The sequence below is a fragment of the Choristoneura fumiferana genome, chromosome 17 (assembly GCF_025370935.1).
Source record: "Choristoneura fumiferana chromosome 17, NRCan_CFum_1, whole genome shotgun sequence".
NCBI classification, from domain to species: Eukaryota; Metazoa; Arthropoda; class Insecta; order Lepidoptera; family Tortricidae; genus Choristoneura; species Choristoneura fumiferana.
Window position 1 is genome coordinate 7,702,971 of NC_133488.1, and position 23,171 is coordinate 7,726,141.

Below are 23,171 nucleotides of genomic sequence, written 5' to 3' on the forward strand. Positions count from 1 at the left end.
CTACGCATGTATAGTTAACCAGGAGGCAGGGCGTGAAAGATTAGGTAACTTTTTTTATATTATGTACATCCATTTTCGCTAAAATCTTATTTTGTCACTCATATCACTTCCGTTGCATCACTAAAGAAATTTTAAGGGTCTAATAAAAATCAGATTTTAAGAATAAAATTTTATTACACAACACTGAAGTCAATTAGGCATACGGCTACAATTGACACAGGTATAATATTAGACGTACGGGGATCTGCTTAAAAGAAATATACCGTACAGAATAAATATTCCAAACCGGGTATATGCAAATACACCAGAAAGAGAAATAAGAATTTAATGACAATGATAATTTTATTTGTCAAACATAGGTACACCAACAGATCTTAAAATATTTTCATAGAACTCTGTCTTATTTTTTTCTGTTACTTATTTACCTATACCCTATACACCACCCAGAAGTGCCTATTCGGAATGTTAATCATGTAAAATAAACAAGTTTTTTTACAAAAAAATATATCCTATATACTGATTGACATTCTACTTTATTACGTCCTTATTCTTTCTCTCTATCATTGTATCATTTATCAGGTAAAATTTGCAATTTTAAAGGTATCCATCATTCAGATAGATGCAAACTCAAATACTCATTTTTAAGTACAGCAAACTTAATATTACTTAACAAGTAATCAATATAATAGGTAATTTGATATAAGAAGTTGTGCCTTCTGAAATATTGCACAGTAATATAGGAAAATAAAGTACTTCAAATGTCTTTGATCTTTTAAATAATACAAGGCTTACAATTAAATTGAAATTGCCTGGACTATACCACCAACGATAATAATATTGTATAATTACTTGAGAGACCAATTATTTTTTATTCTTAACAGATTCCTGCATGCATAAACATTTCCACAATATTTGCAATGTTTTCCTTACTTTTACTACAATAACATTACTAATTTGTTTGGTAATAAATAATGTTATATAAATATCACTGGTTTAAAAATGAATCGTGACCAGAGTAGGTATAGGTACACTAATTGACTTTATCCTATATATTTTTTGTAAATATGTAATCTTATTGATCTTATTGTAATTCTTAAGTTATCCATAACTTAGGTAAACTAAAATAAAAATAAAAACTTTTTTCTTGAAACTTTTACGTCATACATTTTGTAGCAGAATCAGAATTCCTACAACTAAAATTTTCCAAGTCGCGCATTCAGTGACACAACACGCTCTGACTTTGTCACACTCACGGCCATAGCATTTGCACATCCAATCGATGCACTATTCGTGCGAGAGGGACATAAATGAATAGGCGAAAAGCGGAAAGATCTAACTGTACCTTTTTCTGTTGGAAAGTACAATATAAAGGTGGGCGTTGTCAAAACAGTCATCATCTGAACAATCCGTATCATTTTGCTTTGGCCTCCCTTTCATCCCCAACTGCACTTTTCGTCTAAGTCGTAAATGTAATAAATTTTCCTCGTGAACCTAAAATAATAATCAGTCTTGCATACGCTCATACATACTAAAGTTCGTATCAGTTTGGATTATTAAAGCTAAATATCAGTTCAAACGTCGAATTTTCAGACCATTTTATTCTTATTATATCCATTTATAACTAATAACAGAAATATATATAATAAATAAAATACATGGGCAGTGTCTATTGAGTTTTTTCTATTTTTCTTTCTTTCTAGTTTTTATTTTTTATTTCGTTGCTGCAGTGCCATTATCTGATTGTTTTTTTTTATGGAGCATATTTTGTACCTAATCTCAATACTTTACGAGATGGTGTTAACATATTATTCTTCATGGAAAAAGTATTGTTTGCCGTTAAACCTATCAACAACTTGGAAAGCATAAATCAAATCTTCATCTAAATCGTTAGTATACCGAGTACCTAACATAATATAATTACAAGAATCGCAATCGCTCAAGTGGTGTATTTTTATAAGGCTTTATTTCAATTTTTTCTTCTTGAGTCATATGCCTAAATGTTTTTTCCGCGCTTTCTGTTCTTAAAAATATTTCCCTTTTTTTGAAAAGAAGGTCTAAATATTTTAAAAAAAGTCATCGAAACATATCTGGTCGAAGACGAAAAAGTTGCATACCTTAACGCAGGTAATTACTATTAATTTTTTCTATTGTGATGTGACACGAAAATTATCAGATCAGTTTTCGTGGCACAGTGGAAAATCATAATAGTCATTCTAACTACCTGCGTTAAGGTAAGCAACTTTTTGTCTTCACCCATCTCATGTTTATGTGTTTATTCTACATTTACCGACTAAAGCTTAGTGCAATGCAATGAATTGTAACGAATTACTTTATCAAATCACATCAATTGTAGGTATTCCTTAATTGAGAAAAACTAGTAAAAATATTTTTAATGACTGAAGTGAAATACCTTCACTATACCTATACTTCTACTTACTTTTATAGTAGTATTTCAACTTTTTTAACCCACTACATCGAATATAGTTAACATTTGACTATAGCTAAGACAGAGTCAGAAATTGCACTTTTTTGGCATCTCAGCCTGAATTTACTTTTAATTTTGATCCGATATTATATTACAAAGTAAGTTTTATAAAAATAAAAGCGTTATTTAAATGTTCCACAACAAAGACTAAAAAATAAATGTACCTATTCTATATCATAATAAGATTTTGTTTATTTTTGCCGTTTTCACTCTTTACTGTCGTTCTATATGTTTTGGTATTATTACAAGATATTTTTCCATATAATTCTCATAATTATATGATGGACTATGCGACCAACGTTAAGTTTTAGAGTTGTTTAAACCCTGAACAAATTCCACTAGACAGAAATTTAAATAATGTCAATTTATGCCTCAGAAATAAATGAACTACTATTAAGTCATAGATCCTACCCAATTAAAAGTATCACTCTTAAGAAAGATATAGTTTCTTACAAACATATAACCAAAAAACTCGTACTTACATCGAATTGAGAAAGTTATTTTTTGAAAGCAATTAACTTGGATAACTCAATAGCTGAATATAGTGGTAGGTAGCTGACGTAATGTAGATTAACAGTAACTATGTGTCAGTAATATATCAGTCAATGTGTCACTCACCATACTAATCGACACAGGATCAGGTAAGCTGATTATAAAAGGCTTTATTATATCGGGGCAATCAACTATTTTACCGACACTTTGGGCGTCTCCTGCGTTACCAAAATTGTCTCTGGCGTTACCAAAAAATCGTATTTCCAACAAGATATTTCACGGTTTAATAGGTTGAACTTACATAGGATGGCATGTATTCATGTACACCATCTATTAAATTACAGAAAAAACATGGTTACTTACAAAAATCTGCAATTGTTTGAAAAATGTCGCGGACAGATTAGTGTCGTGAAAAAAGTTGATTGGGCCATGATCTTCGTAAAATGGCAAATGGCAATTGGTGGTGGGGGGGGGGCGACCACTCACAAAGCGCTGAGGTCTAACCACATTTTAACCGAATTTAAAAAGTAAGAGGTCCAACCGACCCTGTGTGAACAAGTGCAGTGAGAACCTGAGCGATGTTACTAGTTACAATTTGTTTTCGGTTTTCAAATAAAAGCAGTTTTAGAGATAATCATTCCAAACTTGGATCTAGGAAAAGATCGCTGGGTGCTGCCGTTATGTTGGAGCATTGGAACGATCGCTTTATACTGACGTGGGGGTATTGCTCACGCCAGTCAGACACCTGTTAACAAAAAACACGATTGTAATATTAACACGTTCATTTGACTTAAGATATTCATAGGAGGAAAATAGAAGGCTCTTATCTTTTATTTGATGATAACAAAGAGATAAATATATTAGTGTTAAATAAAAAAAATATCAATTGCACATTGATTGCTTGGCTTAATCTTTAAGATTTAAAGTTCTTGGCCAACATGGTTGTAACATACGGTCAAGGACTTTAATTTATGAGCCACCATGGAACCATTTCACAGTAAACGTCATAGTGACATCACATTAATTGACAAGGAAAATCGTAATGACTACTAATCAAAGATACTTTTGAAGATGCAATTTCATTTCGTTAGATAGGAAAAACTTACCTATTTATACAATACAATAAAACATACACAGAGAGAAAATTACAAGGTAAGCAATAGACAACGTAAGGTATACTATTTATGTATAGATAGAAAAATAATAATAATTTAAATAACTGATTGTGATTACATAAGTAAAGTTAAATAAAAGCTTGTAAAAGTAAGAACGCATCTGAGTACCACTTTTAATCGCATTGTAAATTTATAAATTTACCTGAGATTCTTCTATTTGATCACAGAAGCTGACGTCCAAGAGTTTCAGCTCAAAACATTCTGCTAAGATCCTGAAAGTAAAAAGTTTACCATATATTTTCACGGGTATCTCTCGACATTTGGAGCCTAAAGACTATGGAACTATTTTCGGTTTAAACTCATTACCGGTGTCCAAGTATATTTTATAAAATGGAGTGGAGACAAAAAAAAACAAAATATTTTTTATTTCTGTCTCGTTCTGCTTGTAAGGAACAGGGTATTTTCAGTAAAAATAACAGCAGCGAAATATACTCACGAGTCAATAATATCTGGTGTGACAGCCCTAACACCTAGCAAATCCAGCTGAGTTAGTTTCGGCATACGCGGCAAGAGAGCCCTCAAGTCTCTGTCACAGACCCCCCGCAGGGCACCAAGGAACAACTTACGAAGCTCCCCGCCACTCAGCCAAGCTAGCCATTCACCTGAACCACCGGCTTGGAGGCTGGAATAGGAGGAAACAAAAATAAGGAGGATATCAAGCAAATGGGTCTAAAAAAAAGTTAGACCATACATGTGACATGAAAATTACCAACAATCTCCGCCCCTCGCCCCCTAACTTAATGGTCCACTCATTCGCTCCAAGTTTGACTGGTAGAGATTCCTTAAAAGGATAAGTTCGCCTCATCTCAACGTTTTTAAATTGCTATTTTTTCTCTATTTTTGCACAAATTTTAGTTTACATACATACATACAATTGTATGGTTACCTAATTGTTGTATCCTAAAGGAAAACTTTCACACTTATTTTAATTAGGTACCGGTGTTAAAATCCACCCAAATGGGTCAAATCGTGGGAGGGTGTTATTGTGTTATAGTTTATTATAGCTACACACACACAAACAGCACGCCTGTATTCCCAAATGGGGTAGGCAGAGCACACAAAACGTTACCGCTTCGGAGCGACTTTTAACAATTTTAGGTTTTAAGTTTGACAAAAACGGTAAAAATATAGTGACAGGTGGCTAGCCTGTCGCCTACGGTATACCTTAACCTATATCCTCAGTCGCCTCTTACGACAGCCACGGAAGAAATGGAGAGGTGTTATTCTAACCTGACACCACACGGCAAGCGATTTGTGCTATGTCTTACTAAGCGAACAGGATAGAGACGCTCACTAAAAATTAACTTACCACCATCCCACATCTAGCTCCTGCAAGTTTCGACAGTTGCCGAGCGCCCGTATTCCGATGGGTGTCAAAGAATAGGATTTCCAAAAGTCCACAGAAATCAGATTGGGACAGTTGGCGCCCAGAGCTAGCGCCACTTCATCCATAGCCGATATCATTTTACACGAACCTGGAAATATAAATTCACGCATGATACGTATTTTTCCAACAAGCAACTATTTAACCAAGTTCTAGATAATTTAACCTTGTGTTAATTTATGTGGCAATAGTTCAAAATAAACTAAAATAAAATAAAAAGTGGTAAAGTTACTGAAAACTAGAAAGTAGTTTGCTCAGAATCGAGAGTGGAATCGATTACACTGTTTTAAATTAGGTTGTGTTTGTGTTGTTCAATAATTTTTAGTTTGCGAAATTTTCAACTTTAAAGTGCAAATTTTCATTAAAATCGAGCGTCCCCCTCCCCTCTAAAATCTAAACTGTTGGGTAGAAAAAATTTAAAAAATTCATAATGGTAGTAAAAATATCAAAACAAGGAAAATTATAGTGGCTAAGATTGCCTAAGAATTATTAAGTTTAAGAGTAAATAGCAGCCTAAGGTATAAAACATACCTAAACTTAGAAGATTCCGTACACAATACGAAGAAAAATATTACTTGATTTTTTCGTAAAGGCTACGGTACCCTATCCTGGGCGTGTCCGACACGCTCTTGGCCGGTTTTTTTTATTATGCCCAGTCTAAAAGTTACGACTGCAACAGGCGCCAATTAAATATTTTAGCGAACTTGCATACATTTGGATAATTTAATACTGGCCGGTTTGCCGTCAATGTATGATTTTCTTCTAAAACCGTCAAAGCGCAACTGACAATAAAAATACAAAAAATGAGTGTAGAGCTAGAAATGAAGCAGAATTACTGACTTAGCAAAACGTACGAATATCTTTTAAAATAATGAAGGTTGAAAAATAAACGCAATCAACTAACTTAAAATGAAAAAATTTAGAATCGTGGGTGCGGTTCGATAGATTAATTAATTATAACAAATGTTGTTATACCTATCTATCGAACCGCACCCACAAAATGTCCAGAAAGGGACATCCTCAAGCCAGATTATAACAGTACTTACCAACATTGAGATGCTGCAAGTCAGGGTTAGAGAGGACTATGGCAACAGTCGCAGTTGTAGTTATGTCAGTTCTGTACAGATCCAGGCGTTTTAGCTTCGTCAGTTGCGACAGACGGAGCCAGTCGGAACATCCTTCGACTGAACGGAGGCAGAGCTCTGAAATTGATTTAGTTTATTTTTAATATCAACGTAGTGTAACTAGAGTCCGGAGTTACTGTAGCATAGTAAAACAAAAGCGAGCTATGCAGACATAATTAGTCGTTAACGTGTCTTATTAATCAAAAATCGTACAGTTGAGGAAACTGAATCACGTACCAGAGCGGAACCTTTTCATAATCAATTTCGACATGATTTCTTTGGCAGATGTACGGCATGTCAGCATGATGTTAGTAGCACAAAGGTTGCACCCCGGACCCCGGTACGTGATTCATTTCTCTCAACTGTATAATCGTATGAAAGGTATCCTGACACACGCCCTCCCTCTGTTAAAAAACTACTTTTGTCTATATTAGAGGTGATAAACCGTTCTATCAAGATTGTTTGGAGCGTAGACTGTACATTTTTGGACTGGTCAGTGAATAAAGGGTTTACAATACAATACATGAATCATACAATAATTCTTTATAGCACACCAACACATAGCAAGCAGTACAGAAAACACAGGTATATACAGACTTTCTGAGGTAAGCAATAGGCGGCCTTATCGCTTCAGAGCGATCTCTTCCAGGCAACCTTTACAATGGAATGGATGGAGAAGTAAGGAATAAATTTAAGAGGTGGTAGTTTTCTAATGTTTCGGGAATAAAGTTTGGCAAACCTGTTACATTTCGCAACTTTTTATTTACCAACTATTTAATATTTCTGAAACTAAATATTTGAGGATTTTTATAAAACTAACCTAACCTAGGGTTCTACGCGATGGCTCTGAAATAAATACGATATATTTACAGTTTTAGAGCTCCTTTTCTAAATGAAAAGTTGCGAAATGAAATAGGTTGCCAAACGTTACGTTGAGAAAAGGCAGTAGGTACCCGGAAAAGGAGAAGATTGCAGGTCACTAAGTTATTTATTAGCACATGGAGGCGGGAGTAGAAGAGAAGAAAGTTCAGCCAACCTAAAACTGTTAGTAGGGGAGCCCATGATGCTAAATGGAGATTTAGTCGAGCGTCGTAGGGACCGATTACATATATTTTGAAGATTAGTTGATAGGAAGAAAAAAAGTTATATAGAGCATGAGATTTTGAAAGATACAAAAATAGTGTTTCAAACTTAGTTAATTCTAGACTATACGGAATGGAAAAAAATTATGGGCTCTGGAGGGAAACTGGCTTAATTTATTTATTCTCTCTCTTTTAACTCGAAGGAAACTTTATTTTGTTTTTAAAAATAGACAAAACTGTATTCAAAGATTTTCTAAAATCAATAAAAAATCTACCATTTTTACATGTTCTTAGTAGAATTGATGATAAAATAAAATTGTGGGCCATGAAGAGATATGACAGAAAATGTAACACGAAGATCAGCTAAAGACGTCTCTCGTCTTCAGTGTTTGATGAGCCCGATATCATAAATAAAAAAAAACTACTTGTCGAGTTACAAGCTAAAGATTTATAGACGCAAGATTATCCTTAAATCTCAAGGTCAGTTAGTTACAGTGAAGTAGATACGCAATTTTATCTTCTTTACTTAATGTTAGCATCTTAGATTAATGACTAACATTATCTTCTCAGGATCTAAGACTAATTATATCGTGTTGCCTAGGTTGTTGTAATACTAAAACTATTTATTAATAGAATAAGGACGTATAGCCATTGTGCAAAAAATCACATAATAGGAATCCGTAATATGTAAGCAAAAAGTGAATGATAATGGTGTTTTACAAAAAAAGGTATCAAATACGTTAAGTTAAGATGATAAGTATCAACATTAGCTAAATGTCAACAATTTAAAGTTAAGCACATTTAACACTCCTTGTGGTTGCCTAATGGTTTAAAAGCCCTTAAAGTGGATGATCGTGGGGTTCAAACCCGGGCTCGCGTCTTGGAGTTTTTTGGAAACATTAATACTAGCCATGAGTTTTTCTGTGAAGAAAAACATGATAAACAAACACTGCAAAAACCTGCGAAGCAGTTTAATGGTGCGTGTGAAGTTACTAATCTGCTCAAGGCCCGTGTAGAAACTACAGCCCAAGCCCTCTCATTCCGAGAGGAAACCTGTCCATAGCAGTGGAACGAGGTGATTATTTATTCACCTTCCCAATTTTGTCTTTGGTTGTCCTTGTTTCTATTACTAATCCGACCAAATGATTTGACGAATATATATAAATAACTCGTGTTTTTTTTTTGAGATATCGTCTTTTGGCTTAGGAAGACAGTATTGATAATTTTATTCTGAATGACGTATCGAAAGTGTTAAAAATTATGAATATTACATAATTATGTCTATCAAATATAGTAAACTGTATTACAAAAGTGTAACAAACCTTGTAAATACGTAGACGTGTCAACAATGGCTCTTAGCACGTCGTCGTTAACGAATTTGCAACAATTCATACGTAAGTGTGTTAATTCGCTGCCATTGTCTTTGAGGAAACTGTAAATCAAAAGTAATGCACATTACATAAATGACCACGCCTCTTTGGGCCCTCCATCATACACATTTGGGGGAAGAGACTTGGTGTAATGTTATTTCTATGCACATGACAGCATGCATAACCATATTTGAACAATAATAAGTATCATAGTGTTTGTACAGGGGAGAAAATTATTATGTAGCAGGCGCAACCTAAAGCTTGGGGTCAAAATTTGACCTCGAGGCATATTTTTGTGTACAGACGTTCCTTAGAATCACAGAAGTAAATCCTGATAACTCCTGACCCGACTCCTAGTCCGTCCATCTTTCATCCCAGACACCTTTGCCAGCATCTTCGGGACCTTGCCTAAGGGGGGTACTATAGATAATTTGTTTTAATTTTAGGTATTTTTAATTTAAGTTTCTTTTTAAGTTGAGGATACTTTATGTTTAGTTTAATTATTGTCAAGTTATATGACTTAGGTTATTATTTTAAAAGCAACAAAAAAAACCTAGTAAATTTGACATCGCTCAAGTTATAATAAAGAAAAACATTTTATAGCAATTGACCTAATGCTGAATAAAAAAGCTTGTATAATGGTATTAAACAACGAATAAATACTGTCGGTACTGAATAAAATTCAATATAGTTTGTATTTAAGATAAAAGATAAATCATGATTATTTACCTACTTATCGTTATGTGAGTGAATCCAACGGCAGTTAAACCTTGGTATGGTTTTGCTCGTTGCATTATTGTAAAATGTTATATTGTTTTTCTATTAAGTAAATAAATGAAAAAAAAAATGTCCAAATAATAATTCTAAATGGCGTTTATTTTATAGAACTTTGGAGTCCAAATTTATATTTTATTTAAAACAGAAAATAGGTCTAGACTAGAAGAAAGGGCGAAAACAAATACTAAAAAAAATTGAAAGATTTTAACTCTATATAACAATAATATGTTCATGTAACATCCAAGGCTAACTTATAAAATACATAATCTTGGAATAACTTAGAACCTTCGACACAATAACCGCCATTTTGGTTTTGACAAATATGTAAACGTAATTTATGTGGAACATGTCGTTGTTTACATAATCAATATATTCAGAATTTTTAGTTTTATATCACAACTGAATCGCTACACTGTATAAAAAACCGATCAAACAAAACAGAATTACGTAAGGTGACAACAATACCAGGTTTTTTACGTATTTTTGATGTAAAACTGGTAGATCAATGTATTTAACGATGGATCAACATATATGATTTGTACTTTGTTGTATATATGGTTGTATCAATTCCTGAAATATTCCAATATAATTAATAACTCACCGGGGACATAAATACAAGATGAATCATTGCTAAAATTACCTTGGCATCTTATGGTATTAGTTATGAATAGATCAAAAGTTTAAAACTTATTTTTATTAAATTTGTTCAAGATCCAATACCACACTTTAATGACAAAATATTATTTTAGTTCAACAAATAAACACAAATACACCTAAACCATATTATTAAATGAGAATTGCACTCTTATCCACAATTACACGAGTCGCGAGACTAAACCATCCTTATCATGTTTACAAAATGTGTCGTAAGATGATTTGATTACTGACTGGCATTGACATTGAAATCAAACAATGCATTGATTGCGTTGACTTACTTGACAACATAATTAGGGTGTACCATGTAATGACTTCCGCACCACGAGAGATCCAGTTTCTGGAGGAATTTGCAACGTGCCGATAATGTCGCCAGTACCTATGAATATTTTTAAACGCTAATTATACGTTACATTGCAAACATAGTAATAACTAGCATTACAAATGCGAATATGACTTTGTAGTTTACACTGCCATGTATAAAGTACTGAATCGATCTTAAAGGATGATGATGATGATGGTTTAACAATCTTTGAAGGAACAAGGGTAGTTTTTATCTTGAAAAATGGCATAGTTACCGCGGGATAGCGATAAAAGAATTCTTGGCTAACGAATAAGTCAATAAAATAAGTTTTTGCTACAAAAACTTTTTAATATAAGCTATTTTGTTAGGTGTAGGTACTGTGTAGGTACATGAAATCATCGAATCTATATATCCGCTACCAAATTTCAAGTCAATCCGATGGGAAGTGAGTTAAAGACAAGCGATATATGACATGGACAGTCATGTTCAGTCAAGATCATAAATATATGCACGCTACCAAGACGTCAAAAATATTTATACACCTTTATGTCACTAACAATAAGGTCGATGTATACATATATACCTATCTAAAGTAAATGAAAAAGTAACATGCCGTTTAGATAAATGATTTTGCATCGATACTTGTGGGGAGGCTATTACTAAGTGTACCTACCAATTTTTTAATGGTTGAATGATTGTATACAAACCTCAGATTGCACGCAGTGCCAATATGGTCTTAGATCAATGCTGCGGTACAGAATCGCATCGGAAGCCAGCCGATTGAAATGCCTGTTGACCTGGGCGCAGCGGCATAGAGATTGCATATCCAAGTATTTCATCACACAGAGTATTGTTTCATCCTGTAATAAAAGTTTACGTCACAATGGAGCAGGTGAAAATAATAATGGCTTCAGGGGCTTCAAGTCTTCACACATCGGGTCAAGCATTATTACGCTCCTAGGTTTATTAGCGAATTAGCTCGTTGAAGTGGCAATGGGCAGACCATACAGCATGGAGAACAGATGCCCGAAAAATTCTCGAATGGAGACCGCGGATCGGCAAGGGCGCAGTGTAGGCCGTCCACCAACGAGATGGATAGATTACCTGGTTAAAGCCGTGGGTTCAGGGTTTATGCAGGCACGAAGCAACTGAAAGTCTATGGGGGAGGCTAACGGCTAATTATGATGATGATGATGGTTATTACGGACCACAACGGAAGGACAAGTCGCAATATCTTTGATCAAACCAAACTAGATTCCTTCACTCCTTCTGCGACGTAGAAAATATGTTGTCTGAATCTAACATTTAATAATTAAATTATTAATCGCACTTCAGTAGGTACATCTACAGATGTACCCATTAATAATTTGACCTAGATATTTACCTTCATAAAGTAGGTACCTACGCGTGTTGCGAATAGAAACAAACGATACCTATCCTATTACATATTTGACATAACTCTGACAACTCAAGTTTCACAATTCGCGTAGTAAATAATTTAAAACTATACGTAATTCTATAATAATTCCAATTACAATGAGTTCCATGTACATGTAAAATATAGGAGAAGGAATAGTAGAACATTGGTCGACTATATTATGTACCTACCATCAGCCAAATAAGTGGTCGATCTATTTTTAAACAAGTTCCTATCAAATGAATATGTCGCTAAAGTCGAACTTTTAAGTTGACCAGGCACGTCTATTAAAAAATTAAAAAATTAAATTAATAAATTTTATTCTCGCCAAAATGAACAAGCTACTGCGCATGAATACGGTTTTTAGGGTTCCGTAGCCAAAAAGGCAAAAACGGAACCCTTATAGTTTCGCCATGTCTGTCTGTCTGTCTGTCCGTCCGCGGCTTTGCTCAGGGACTATCAATGCTAGAAAGCTGTAATTTTGACCGGATATACTTATTATGAAAACTATCCCGACAAATGGTACAATGAAAAACTTAAATAAAAAAAAAATTTTTTTTGGGTTCCTTACCTCTTATAGAAGTAAAGTAGGGGTTTTTTTTTCTCATCCAACCCTATAGTGTAGGGTCTTTTAAATTAAAACCATTAGGGGGTTACTAAGACGATTTTTCGATTCAGTGATTTGTTTGCGAAATATTCAAATTTAAAGTAAAAATTTTCATTAAAATCGAGTTTTAGGGGTTTTTAACTTAAGCTTTAGGGATAAATATTTTTGAGAGTTGGTATCTCTGCACTCGGCCCGCGCCCGCGTTCTGTGTGAAGGCGCCCATATACCGCCATGCAAATACGCCCGTCGCGGGCCCGCGCACGACCCGCGCCCGCTCTCTGTGAGAAGAATCCGGCAAGAAACTCAACGAGTTATATTTTTTTTTAAACAGATTTACAATATTATTAAATGATATGTATACATTACAAGTAGGTATTTAACACAACTTTATTTTTAACACAGTAGGTTCGCTATTTGAAGGGATCGCTAATGCGGATCGGAATTATTTCCAAATATCCCTGTCCATGATATAATCATTAACTTTATAATACGCCTTAGATATTAATGTCTTCTTGACAATAGATCTGAATTTTGTATCCGTTTCGTTTGTAATATTTTTTGGAATTTTATTATAAAAACGTATGCAATTTCCCAGAAACGACTTTTTGGTTTTAGCCAGTCTGTAAGATGGAACTTTAATCTTCCCTGTGTTTCTAGTAGCCTTTGGCTTATCGACGTTAGTGGGAAAATCACATATGTTCTTCCTTACATACATGATTATTTCTAAAACATAAAGCGACGGCAGGGTTAGGATACCTGTTTCTTTAAAAAAGATCTTAAAGATTCACAGACAGATAATGTAAGGCCGGCCGTATCATTGTAGTCTTTGCTACTTTAAAAACAACGTCTGCACCTTGGCAGCTAGCCATTTAACTATAACCCCACGCAGACAATGTTTTCAAGTTTTTTAACTCACGAATAACTTGTCATACAAAACAATGTTTACTAAACGTATACGTATTTAGAATTTTTAGAACGAACGTATGAAGTTCTCGAATGGCAACCTTGCGTATACGGAAGCTGTAAGTACTTAGTTACTTGTGTGTAAATTGTGACATTATTTGTTCCTTAAAATGGAAACTCGGCATCGTCCATTAAGTCAACTAAGACATTATGCTAAGTATGCGGTATCAGTAAAGAGATAGCTAAATGACAATTTTTTCCATTTATGTACCCAAGGTTAACTTTAATAGAATAGCAAATGCAACTTTATACGTCGTCTCGTATTTTAATACTCCGAAAAGCTCAAGAATAAATTAAACGTAACTTTATACATGAATTTAAAAAAAACCGGCCAAGAGCGTGTCGGACACGCCCATGAAAGGGTTCCGTAGCCATTACGAAAAAATCAAGTAATATTTTTTCCAAGGATTTCGTATTGTGTAGGTACGGTTTAGGTATATTTTTACCTTAGGCTGCTATTTACTCTTAAACTACTAATAATTCTCAAGCAATCTTAGCCGTTATAATTTCCTTGTAAATTTGACATATGTATTTACTACCATGTTCTTTTTTTACAATTTTTTCCACCCAACAGTTTAGATTTTAGAGGGGGGAGGGGGGGGGGAAGTTCAATTTTCATGAAAATTTACACTTTAAAGTTGAATATTTCGCAAACAGATCACTTAATCGAAAAATTGTCTTAGCAACTCCCCAATGGTTTAAAAAGACCTATCTAACGAACGAAACGACGTCGACGACGAAAAATAACCCCCACTTCACGTCTATGGGAGGTACCATCAGCCAAATATGTGGTCTACCACCCTAAAGTTAATAATGCCAATAGACGTGTCTGTCAACTTGAAAGTTCGACTTTAGCGACATATTCATTTGATAGGAACTTGTTTAAAAATTTATAGACCACTTATTTGGCTGATGGTACACTAAAAATTTTTTTTCGGTTTTTTATTTTACCACTGTCGGCGTGACTGTTATGTATATTCATGCCAAATTACAGCTTTATAGTAGTAACGGTCTCTGAGCTTAGCCGCGGACAGACAGACAGACGGACAGACATGGCGAAACTATAAGGGTTCCTAGTTGACTACGGAACCCTAAAAAACTTAGGTGCGGTGAGCCTTTCAAACCCATGATCCTCTCCTTGAGAGACCATAGGTCAAACCATTAGGGAACCACGGTTTTTACGGCAGGCTTATATGTAGCTAGTTATGCCATATTATTTATTAGTGACCCCTCCAAAATTTCAGGCTGCGACCGCGCCTGAATGCTTCTAAGCCAAACATATTAATTAAACATACATTTCGATATTTTTCATTTTATTCTTCCTTTATACTCGTAGGCTAAATGCTCACAAAAATTCAAAATTAGAATTTCGTCGGACTGCTAGAAAAACCTTAGAACTTTTATGATCGGTGAGTGCGTCAGTGACAAAATTAAAGAACTGACTAGCAATAATTCGTCAACTTTAAGACATAATGTAGGTATATAAATATGAATGTTGCTACGACCATGTAGGGTCGATGTTGGTACTGGCTAGAATTAAGAATTATCTTTTAAATACCATGGTTGCAATAAATAAATGAATATACATAATAATATATTAGGTTTAGTCACCAGCATCAACATCTGACACACCAAAGTTGTGCACTGTACACTGGCAATATTCCTAACCATCTATAGTACGTCGAATCAAAAAAAAAACAGACTTCTTGCTTTATCCACAACTAAGTATGTTACGGTAAGTCAAAAGTACCGTGAGTCGCTTTGAGAACAGTATGATACGGCTGTGCTCGACTCGGCAGGGGCACTATCGTGCACCCTGACAAAAATAACCAGAACAGCCATCATTTATACAGATTCCTATTGAAAACAAACAGAAGATGCATTATACAGGCTTCCACGAGGGGTTGAAAAGAAGTGACGTGGCTATAGTTTGAAAAATTAAAAGGTTGTGCTAAATTTTTGGAAGTTAAAACACGTGCTCACAAATTTAATTAAAAACCATTTAAATAGACAGGTTTCAATTTTAACGGTCATGGAAAAACGAGTGTTTTTTCATGACAAGGAAATATTTTCATAAAATACCATTGTTAGCTAGGAAAACAGAATGTAACATTATCTTGTTGTGATATGAGTCATTATGATACGTCTAGGTCAAGAATGTTGACGTAAGCCTATTGAAATGCTGTAAAAAATGGATAATAGTCGAGTTTACCCATTACCGGCTAGTTACGTTTTGCTCTGCCCAGTTATAGAAACAATTGACAGGAGTGTTATTCTTTTTATTATTCGTCGAAGTACCTCTCCGTCTAGTTCTTTTATTTTACGAACAACCTAACCAACAAAAAGTTGGAAAACCCCCGACTTTGTCAATTCAAAGTTCAATATCTCAAAAACGGCTGAACCAATTTTGATAAAACAGGTCTAAGAACCATACCTAGAAAACCTGCTTTCAATTTAAAAAACAGCATTCAAATCGGGTCCACCCGTTTAAGAGCTACGGTGCCACAGACAGACAGACACACACACAGAGAGAGAGAGAGAGAGAGAGAGAGAGAGAGAGAGAGAGAGAGAGACACAGACATACAGACACACATAGCGGTCAAACTTATAACACCCCTCTTTTTGTGCCGGGGGTTAATAAAAACCAAATTAGCCATTAATGTATGGGATAATTGGGTAGGTATTTTCCTGGGTAAAAAAAAACTTATATTATTCTATTTAATCCCTCCGTTAGATAAATCAGAAAATAGGGACACGTATTTTTTCTTTTGTCAAAGTTCAGGGTCATCATTTTTTGTTTAATTTACCAAAGAAAAACTACTTGTGTTGCAGGTGGTAGGACCTTGTACAAGGTCCGCCCGGATTGCTACCACCATTTTGCTTGCTAATCCTGCCGGGAAGCAGCAGTGCTTGCAATGTTGTGTTTCGGCGTGGAGAGTAAGACAACCGGTGAAATTACTGGCACTTGAGGCAACCCATCTTAGGCCTCTAGGTTGGCAACGCATCTGCAATCCCCTGGTGTTGCAGGTGTCTAATGGGCGGTGGCGATCTCTTACCATCAGGAGACCCACTTGCTCGATTGCCATCTAGACGAATAAAATAAAAATAAAAACGTGTCTAATATTTTCTGATAGACTAACTGACGGAGAGCCCCGCGTCGAACCAAAAAACAACCCTCACGCACTTGCCTCTTTAAGCGACCATTTCAGTGGAAACCCGACCAAAGAAATAGCAGTAGCATTTTTAGGGTTCCGGAGCCAAAATCCAAAGTCCGTCTGTCTGTCTGTTTGTCTGTCCGTCCGTCCGTACTCGAAAACTACAAGATGTAGGTATATCAATGAAATTTGGAGTACAGGTGTCTTGTCAAAGCCACTATTTAGTTTTGTAGTTGACAAAAATAAATATTTATAGGGGGGGGGAACTCCATACACGTAACAGAAATTGAAAATAAAAAAAAATAACTTGCATCAACGTGTTGCACATAGTTCGACAGCTCTCTGGAAAGACAGTAAGGTTTCTCAAAGTTTTTGAGAAACCTTACTGTCTTTCCAGAGATTATTTTATTGATTGAATGAAGATTTCCGGAAATAATCGCTCCCAAAGTAGCAAAAATTGTGTGTCCCCCCCCCCCCCCCCGTCTATCTTGTAAACCGTTTGCCCAAAAATATGCAAAAAATATGGAAAGGTAACGCTTAATAAATACTTTCAACATGATCGGATATACCGTTTTTGAGTTATTGCCGAAAAACTGCGCTTCTCAACAAAAGGACATGTGCCGTGAAGATACGCCCTTTTCTCGTAATAGATTTTAAGACTGTACGGAACCCTATCTTGGGCGTGTCCGACACGCTCTTGGCCGGTTTTTATTCTCATTCTTTCTCTTTCTTCTCTTCTCAGGTTTTGTACTTACTGGTAGTCGCTCGAAGTCGCCGAGGACAGGTCCTGTGTCGATGTGTGCTTCCTTCAATACAAAATCCTTGGGTGGTACGACGGACTCGTGCAGGTTCGAAGCAATAATTTTTTCCAACAGTTGACCTGTACAAATTATTTATAATATTATTCATTTTAGTACCTACTGTACTTTACCTGCGGCTAAATTAAATTGAATTTCCGTTTATTATAATGGGAATTCATTGACGTAAGTACATTCGTAGTTTTCATTGACGTCGCATTAAAAACAATACTGTCAAATATAGGTACATGACTCTACACTCGGTGGTTGAGATTTCGTGTTTTTATCCCAGTGCCATACGAATATCGAGCCTACTTTTTGGCTATGTGTTATTCCAGATGTCCAGCTATCTAAATATCAAATTTCATCTATTTTTTTCCAGCTGTATTAGCGTGAAGGAGTAACAAACATAAACACATACTTACACACGTGCTCACAAACTTTCGCATTTATAATAGGTATACTTATAGGATTTTTTTATTTCGCTCGATTTTAATGAAAATTTACACAATATTTCGCAAACAGATCGATCACTGAATCGAACAATTGTCTCCAAAACCCCCCAATGATTTTAAAAGACGTATCCAGTGATACCATTTTTTCGGCATAGTTGGTAAATATATACGTGCAAAATTACAGCTTTCTATTTAGCTAGCACTGATAGTCTCTGAGCAAAGCCACGGACGGACGGATGGACATTACAGACAGCAGACAGGCAGACATGGCGAAACTATAAGGGTTCCGTTTTTGCCATTTCGCTTACGGAACCCTAAAAATCGACGAAACATAGTAAATAACATTACAACAAATCAATTTCCGCGTAAAGATCAGAAGACTCTTTTGGCTTTGCCATACTCAGCTAATTAAAAAAGGGTGGATGCTGTTAACGCTAGGCTAGATTTTTAATTGTAGACAATAATTATCCAAAGGTAGCAAACGGCTATAAATGTTGCTATTAATAATCCACCAAGGTGACATGATGGCGATATCTTGTTATTAGATAAATCAATGTCAATATAGGTAGAAGTCATCATTCAATTCAATAGTGTGTAATGATAATTGAAGTACCTTCTTACTAATATCAAATAATTTTAATACTTATTAGATGTAATTAGCTGTGAAAATCTGTGAGTAGGATAGGTATGGATGTATGTTTGTCAGTCTTTGGCATACAGGTCAGCACTCAGATTTTTATCCCAGAACTGCATAGTACCCTTAGAATATCAGTAAGTATTTCGTCGTAGACGAAGTCGCGGGTAATAGCCAGGTCCACAATCTTTGAAATACTTACACTGAGTTTAATTAAATATGGTACAGACTGAGCCAGGAAAATAAGTATATGGCTTTTATTTTAGGTGTATAGGCGCTTTGGAGGTTCAACTGGCGTGACCTTTCTATTCCACTGATTATTAGAACACTAATTAGAGACTAATAATGTATATGGCTAAAAAGTTATATATATACTTTATACCATAGAAATAATCTGTACACATGAAATTCAAGTTTAGAGCAAAACCATGGTCTTTCCGAAACAATGTAGCATAAAAATTCCGATCGCTTGCATAACTTTCCCTTAGCATCCAAAGACCGAGGTCGGCTCAATAGGAGCACCCTTTAGCATGCAAGTTAAACCACCACTTGTTGAACGGCTCATCTGGCAGCAACAGTCCATTGGAAAAAAATATATAGAGCAAAAACCTGTCACATACCTTTCTCCAGAATAGTATTCTTCTTGAAAATTGATGGAGAACACAAGTTGCTATTTTTAACTAGGCTTTTGCTTGCTGGTTGTCTGCCTTTTAATAATACTGCATCTAACTCTGTGTAGTAAGGGAGTAGCCTGTGATTGAACTCCAGTCGTAACACTCTGTATTAAGAAAAAAACAATTAACCATGCATACGCATTCCTTACGTTGAAAACAAGAAAACAATAAGCAATGGCTTTAAAAAAACATTTTGTTAGACCTTGACATTTTTTAAAAATCGTAGAACAGCTCAGAAACAGCTATGTGGTAACACAATACATACCTAGTCACCACGTCAACTTGCCGTATCGGTGGATTGAATATCCTCGGTCTGTCTCCCACATATTCTGGTTCACCTTCCCATAACAGGTACCACATGGTGGGACCCAGTGCCCAAATCCGGACCAAAGCACCAGGGTTGTAGGTCTCAAACACAGATACCTCTAGCGGGTACACTGCCTTTTCAAACGATACTTCTGTTGGAAGAAAATTTTACAAAATGGGATATTCAAGAAAAGGTGTGTCTGTTACAATTACAACAGAAGTCAGAGTATTAAGTTGATTATCAACATGTCATTTTTATTTATCTTTATCACTACTATTACAACTTCAACTTTTTTTGTTTTATGGCTTTAGGTTAGCAACCGGTAGCTTTAGGTTAGCAATAGCAATAGCAGTATTATATCTTTATATCACAACAATAGAGTAACTACTGCAACTGACTGACACACAAAGTGAATATCATACAACAATATATTTGGAAAATACTAAAAATTAAATGGTTCAACTCATGACTACAAGTCAGTAACAGTCTAGTTTCACAATACTTTCGAAGATATTTTTCAATGGTTTAGTGTATTCTGCTGGTGGCTGCAGGTGGTAGGACCTTGTGCAAGGTCCACCCGGATTGCTACCACCATCTTGCTCGCTAATCCTGCCGTGAAGCAGCAGTGCTTGCACTGTTGTGTTTTGGCGTGGAGAGTAAGACAGCCGGTGAAATTACTGGCACTTGAGGTAGCCCATCTTAGGCCTCTAGGTTGGCAACGCATCTGCAATACCCCTGGTGTTGCAGATGTTTATGGGCGGTGGTGATCTCTTACCATCAGGAGACCCACTTGCTCGTTTGCCATCCAGTTGAATAAAAAAAACCCTGGTGTTGCAGATGTTTATGGGTGGTGGTGATCTCTTACCACCAGGAAACCCCCCACTTGCTCGTTTCCCATCCGATAAAAAACATGACAGTGAGGTCCCTGGCACTGATTCACAGTTCACCACTTGCCCCACATTATTAATAGAAAGAATTTACAATTCTTTAAAGTCAATTTATACCTTTTTGGGGTTCTGTATGTCTCATACTTCCTGTCTTTGAATACTGCCTAAGTAGTCTTGATTTAAAAGAAATACTGCAATTTCATATTATACTAACCAACAAAGTCCTGGCTTGCAATAGGCCGGTTGTTCTGTGGCATGAAATCATCTTGAGCTGATGGAGCATCTTCCCACCAAGTTCCATAGGTGCGCTACACAATTTCACTTAGTTAAAGTAGTGATTACTTTGAGCAAGTGGTTGTTTTCAAAAAAAAGTGTACCGTTTCTTTTTCTTTTTAATTTTGGGAAAATCTGGTTTTCCCTACTCAAAATCAAGAGCACAATCGATTCTGATAGTTTAAAAAAAAACAGTTTTGCAACATTTTTTTCATACTCACACTCAGTATGGGCCAAAACGGACTGACTCATAAAATTTTGTATGACAAAATGGAGATATTACAAAACATCCACTACAAAAAACTATAAAATAATTTATTAATAAAAAAGTACAAAAAATTAAAAAAAATATATACTACTGATTACAAAAAACTTTAAAATAATTTTTTACTAGCTTGAAGTCAAGACAAGTTGAATTCGGTACCACACAGTACAACCCAGCAGGAGTGATTGAAGCCCAATATATAGTATGAAGGTGAGGTAAACAACAATAGTTCCACTCCTGCTGGCTCGTGCTGAGGCAGACTTCAACTTGGCTTACTTAACTTAACTTGCTTCAAGCTAGTAGAAAATTATTTTTAAGTTTTTTGTAATCAGTAGTATATATTTTTTTTAATTTTTGTACTTTTTTTTTAATAAATTTCTTTATTTTTTTACTTTTTAGTGACTTGTTACCAAAGTACATCTCACAATGATTCCATTAAGCCCAAACATGGCTTAGTTACATTGTTTTATGACAGTTTATTTTCTTTGTCAGTTAAAATACCAAAACCTCCTAAATGTAACAAACACATTTGTGTTGGTATAAATCGTTTCCGCCGAATGCAAGGTAATCGCGGACAAACATACATACGGAGGTCAAACTGAGAACCTCCTTTTTTTGAAGTTGGTTAAAATACCAAAACCTCCGAAAACCGCATCAAAATCGGTTCAGCCAAACGCGAGATAATCGTGGACAGACATACATACATACAGTTCAAACTAAAAACCTTTCTGTTTTTAAAAGGTGGTTAAAAGCCAAACAGTAGAGAGTACACAGGTGTTTTTCCATTGAATAATTGCTAGCTAGTGGTACAGACTAATTTAATATCACTAACTTTATTAAAAGCTTCGAATTTAACTTGAGTAAGCATACCTATTTGTTTGTTTGCTTCCAGTATCTCAACTGAATTTTGACCTTCCAGTGACTTAGGTTGAAATTTGATCTGTTTACAATTTTGATGACATGCAATAACAGTCATCTTTAGAAGATTCTTCTGTTAAAAAGAATAATAACTACAAGTTTATTAGAAGACTAATGAACCAAACAAATCATTCAACTATTTTTAAGATCTATCAATGGCAAATAAATGGAAATTTTTTAACCAGTAAACTTTGTTTACCCAACACAGTTTCCAAGCACACGTGACAGGCAGCGGCACGTGCGGTAAATACACGGGATATAAATACAATAGGAAGTCCTATAACAGTAGGAACCTACGAAGAAAGAAAACAAGATTTTTCTCTCACCATTACAAAAGCTTGCGGATAGTCGCCATAATCAGGAAAGTTGGACGGCGGGCCGCGAAGATTAAAAGCTGTGTACGATACACTGATTTCGCTTCCGTATTGCGAACTGAAATCTTCCACATGTTGCACAAATTGCTCGATAATAACAATATCTGGCTTCTTTTCATCCTCCACACCTTCGTCTTTAAACCAAAATAGTGACGATATCACGTCCGACGCACTCTGCATTATGAAGTTAAACTTGGTCAAAAGATTTTGTTTACTGATCTTGTATTTGTTGACAGAAAAAAATCTACTGTACACCCTTTCCCACCGCAGAACATTGACAGACTAAAAAAAAGGAACCAAACCAACAATAACAATCGACCAAAATCATAACAAAACAGATACAACACAATATAAGCAAAACAACAGAGCAGACAGGGCAAGCAAAAGCAAAGCAAGCACCAAAATTCTCAACAATACGTATGTAGTATGAATCTATCTAGTGCATCTTGACTTGACTGCCAACATCAAGAAACGAACTGGACAGACTAAACAGGGATGAAAAATAAAAATCTCACATTGACAAGTAGTGTTGTACTTGTTAGAAATAGTCGATATTGCCAATAGTACCAGCTGGGCTACTACGAAACTCGACGGTCCC

General features: G+C 35.4%; 1 protein-coding gene across 2 annotated transcripts; it reads right to left on the bottom strand.

Annotated features, from left to right (window-relative positions):
• Positions 1 to 154: 154 nt before the first annotated feature.
• Fbxl4 (F box and leucine-rich-repeat gene 4) lies at positions 155 to 23,014 on the bottom strand. Of its 2 annotated transcripts, none has more exons than XM_074099773.1 (13): positions 22,526 to 23,014; positions 20,958 to 21,051; positions 19,815 to 20,004; positions 19,496 to 19,653; positions 17,745 to 17,869; positions 11,555 to 11,707; positions 10,825 to 10,922; positions 9,065 to 9,174; positions 6,583 to 6,738; positions 5,462 to 5,627; positions 4,589 to 4,774; positions 4,295 to 4,364; positions 155 to 3,722 (listed from the first exon to the last, which is right to left on the bottom strand). In XM_074099773.1, the coding sequence occupies exons 1-13, from the start codon at positions 22,751 to 22,753 to the stop codon at positions 3,612 to 3,614; spliced, it is 1,845 nt and encodes a 614-aa protein (XP_073955874.1). In that variant the 5' UTR covers positions 22,754 to 23,014; the 3' UTR covers positions 155 to 3,611. The 2 variants fall into 2 exon arrangements, with proteins under 2 accessions (XP_073955874.1, XP_073955873.1); XM_074099772.1 differs by having other exon boundaries at positions 19,815 to 20,007; positions 22,526 to 23,013.
• Positions 23,015 to 23,171: the final 157 nt, after the last annotated feature.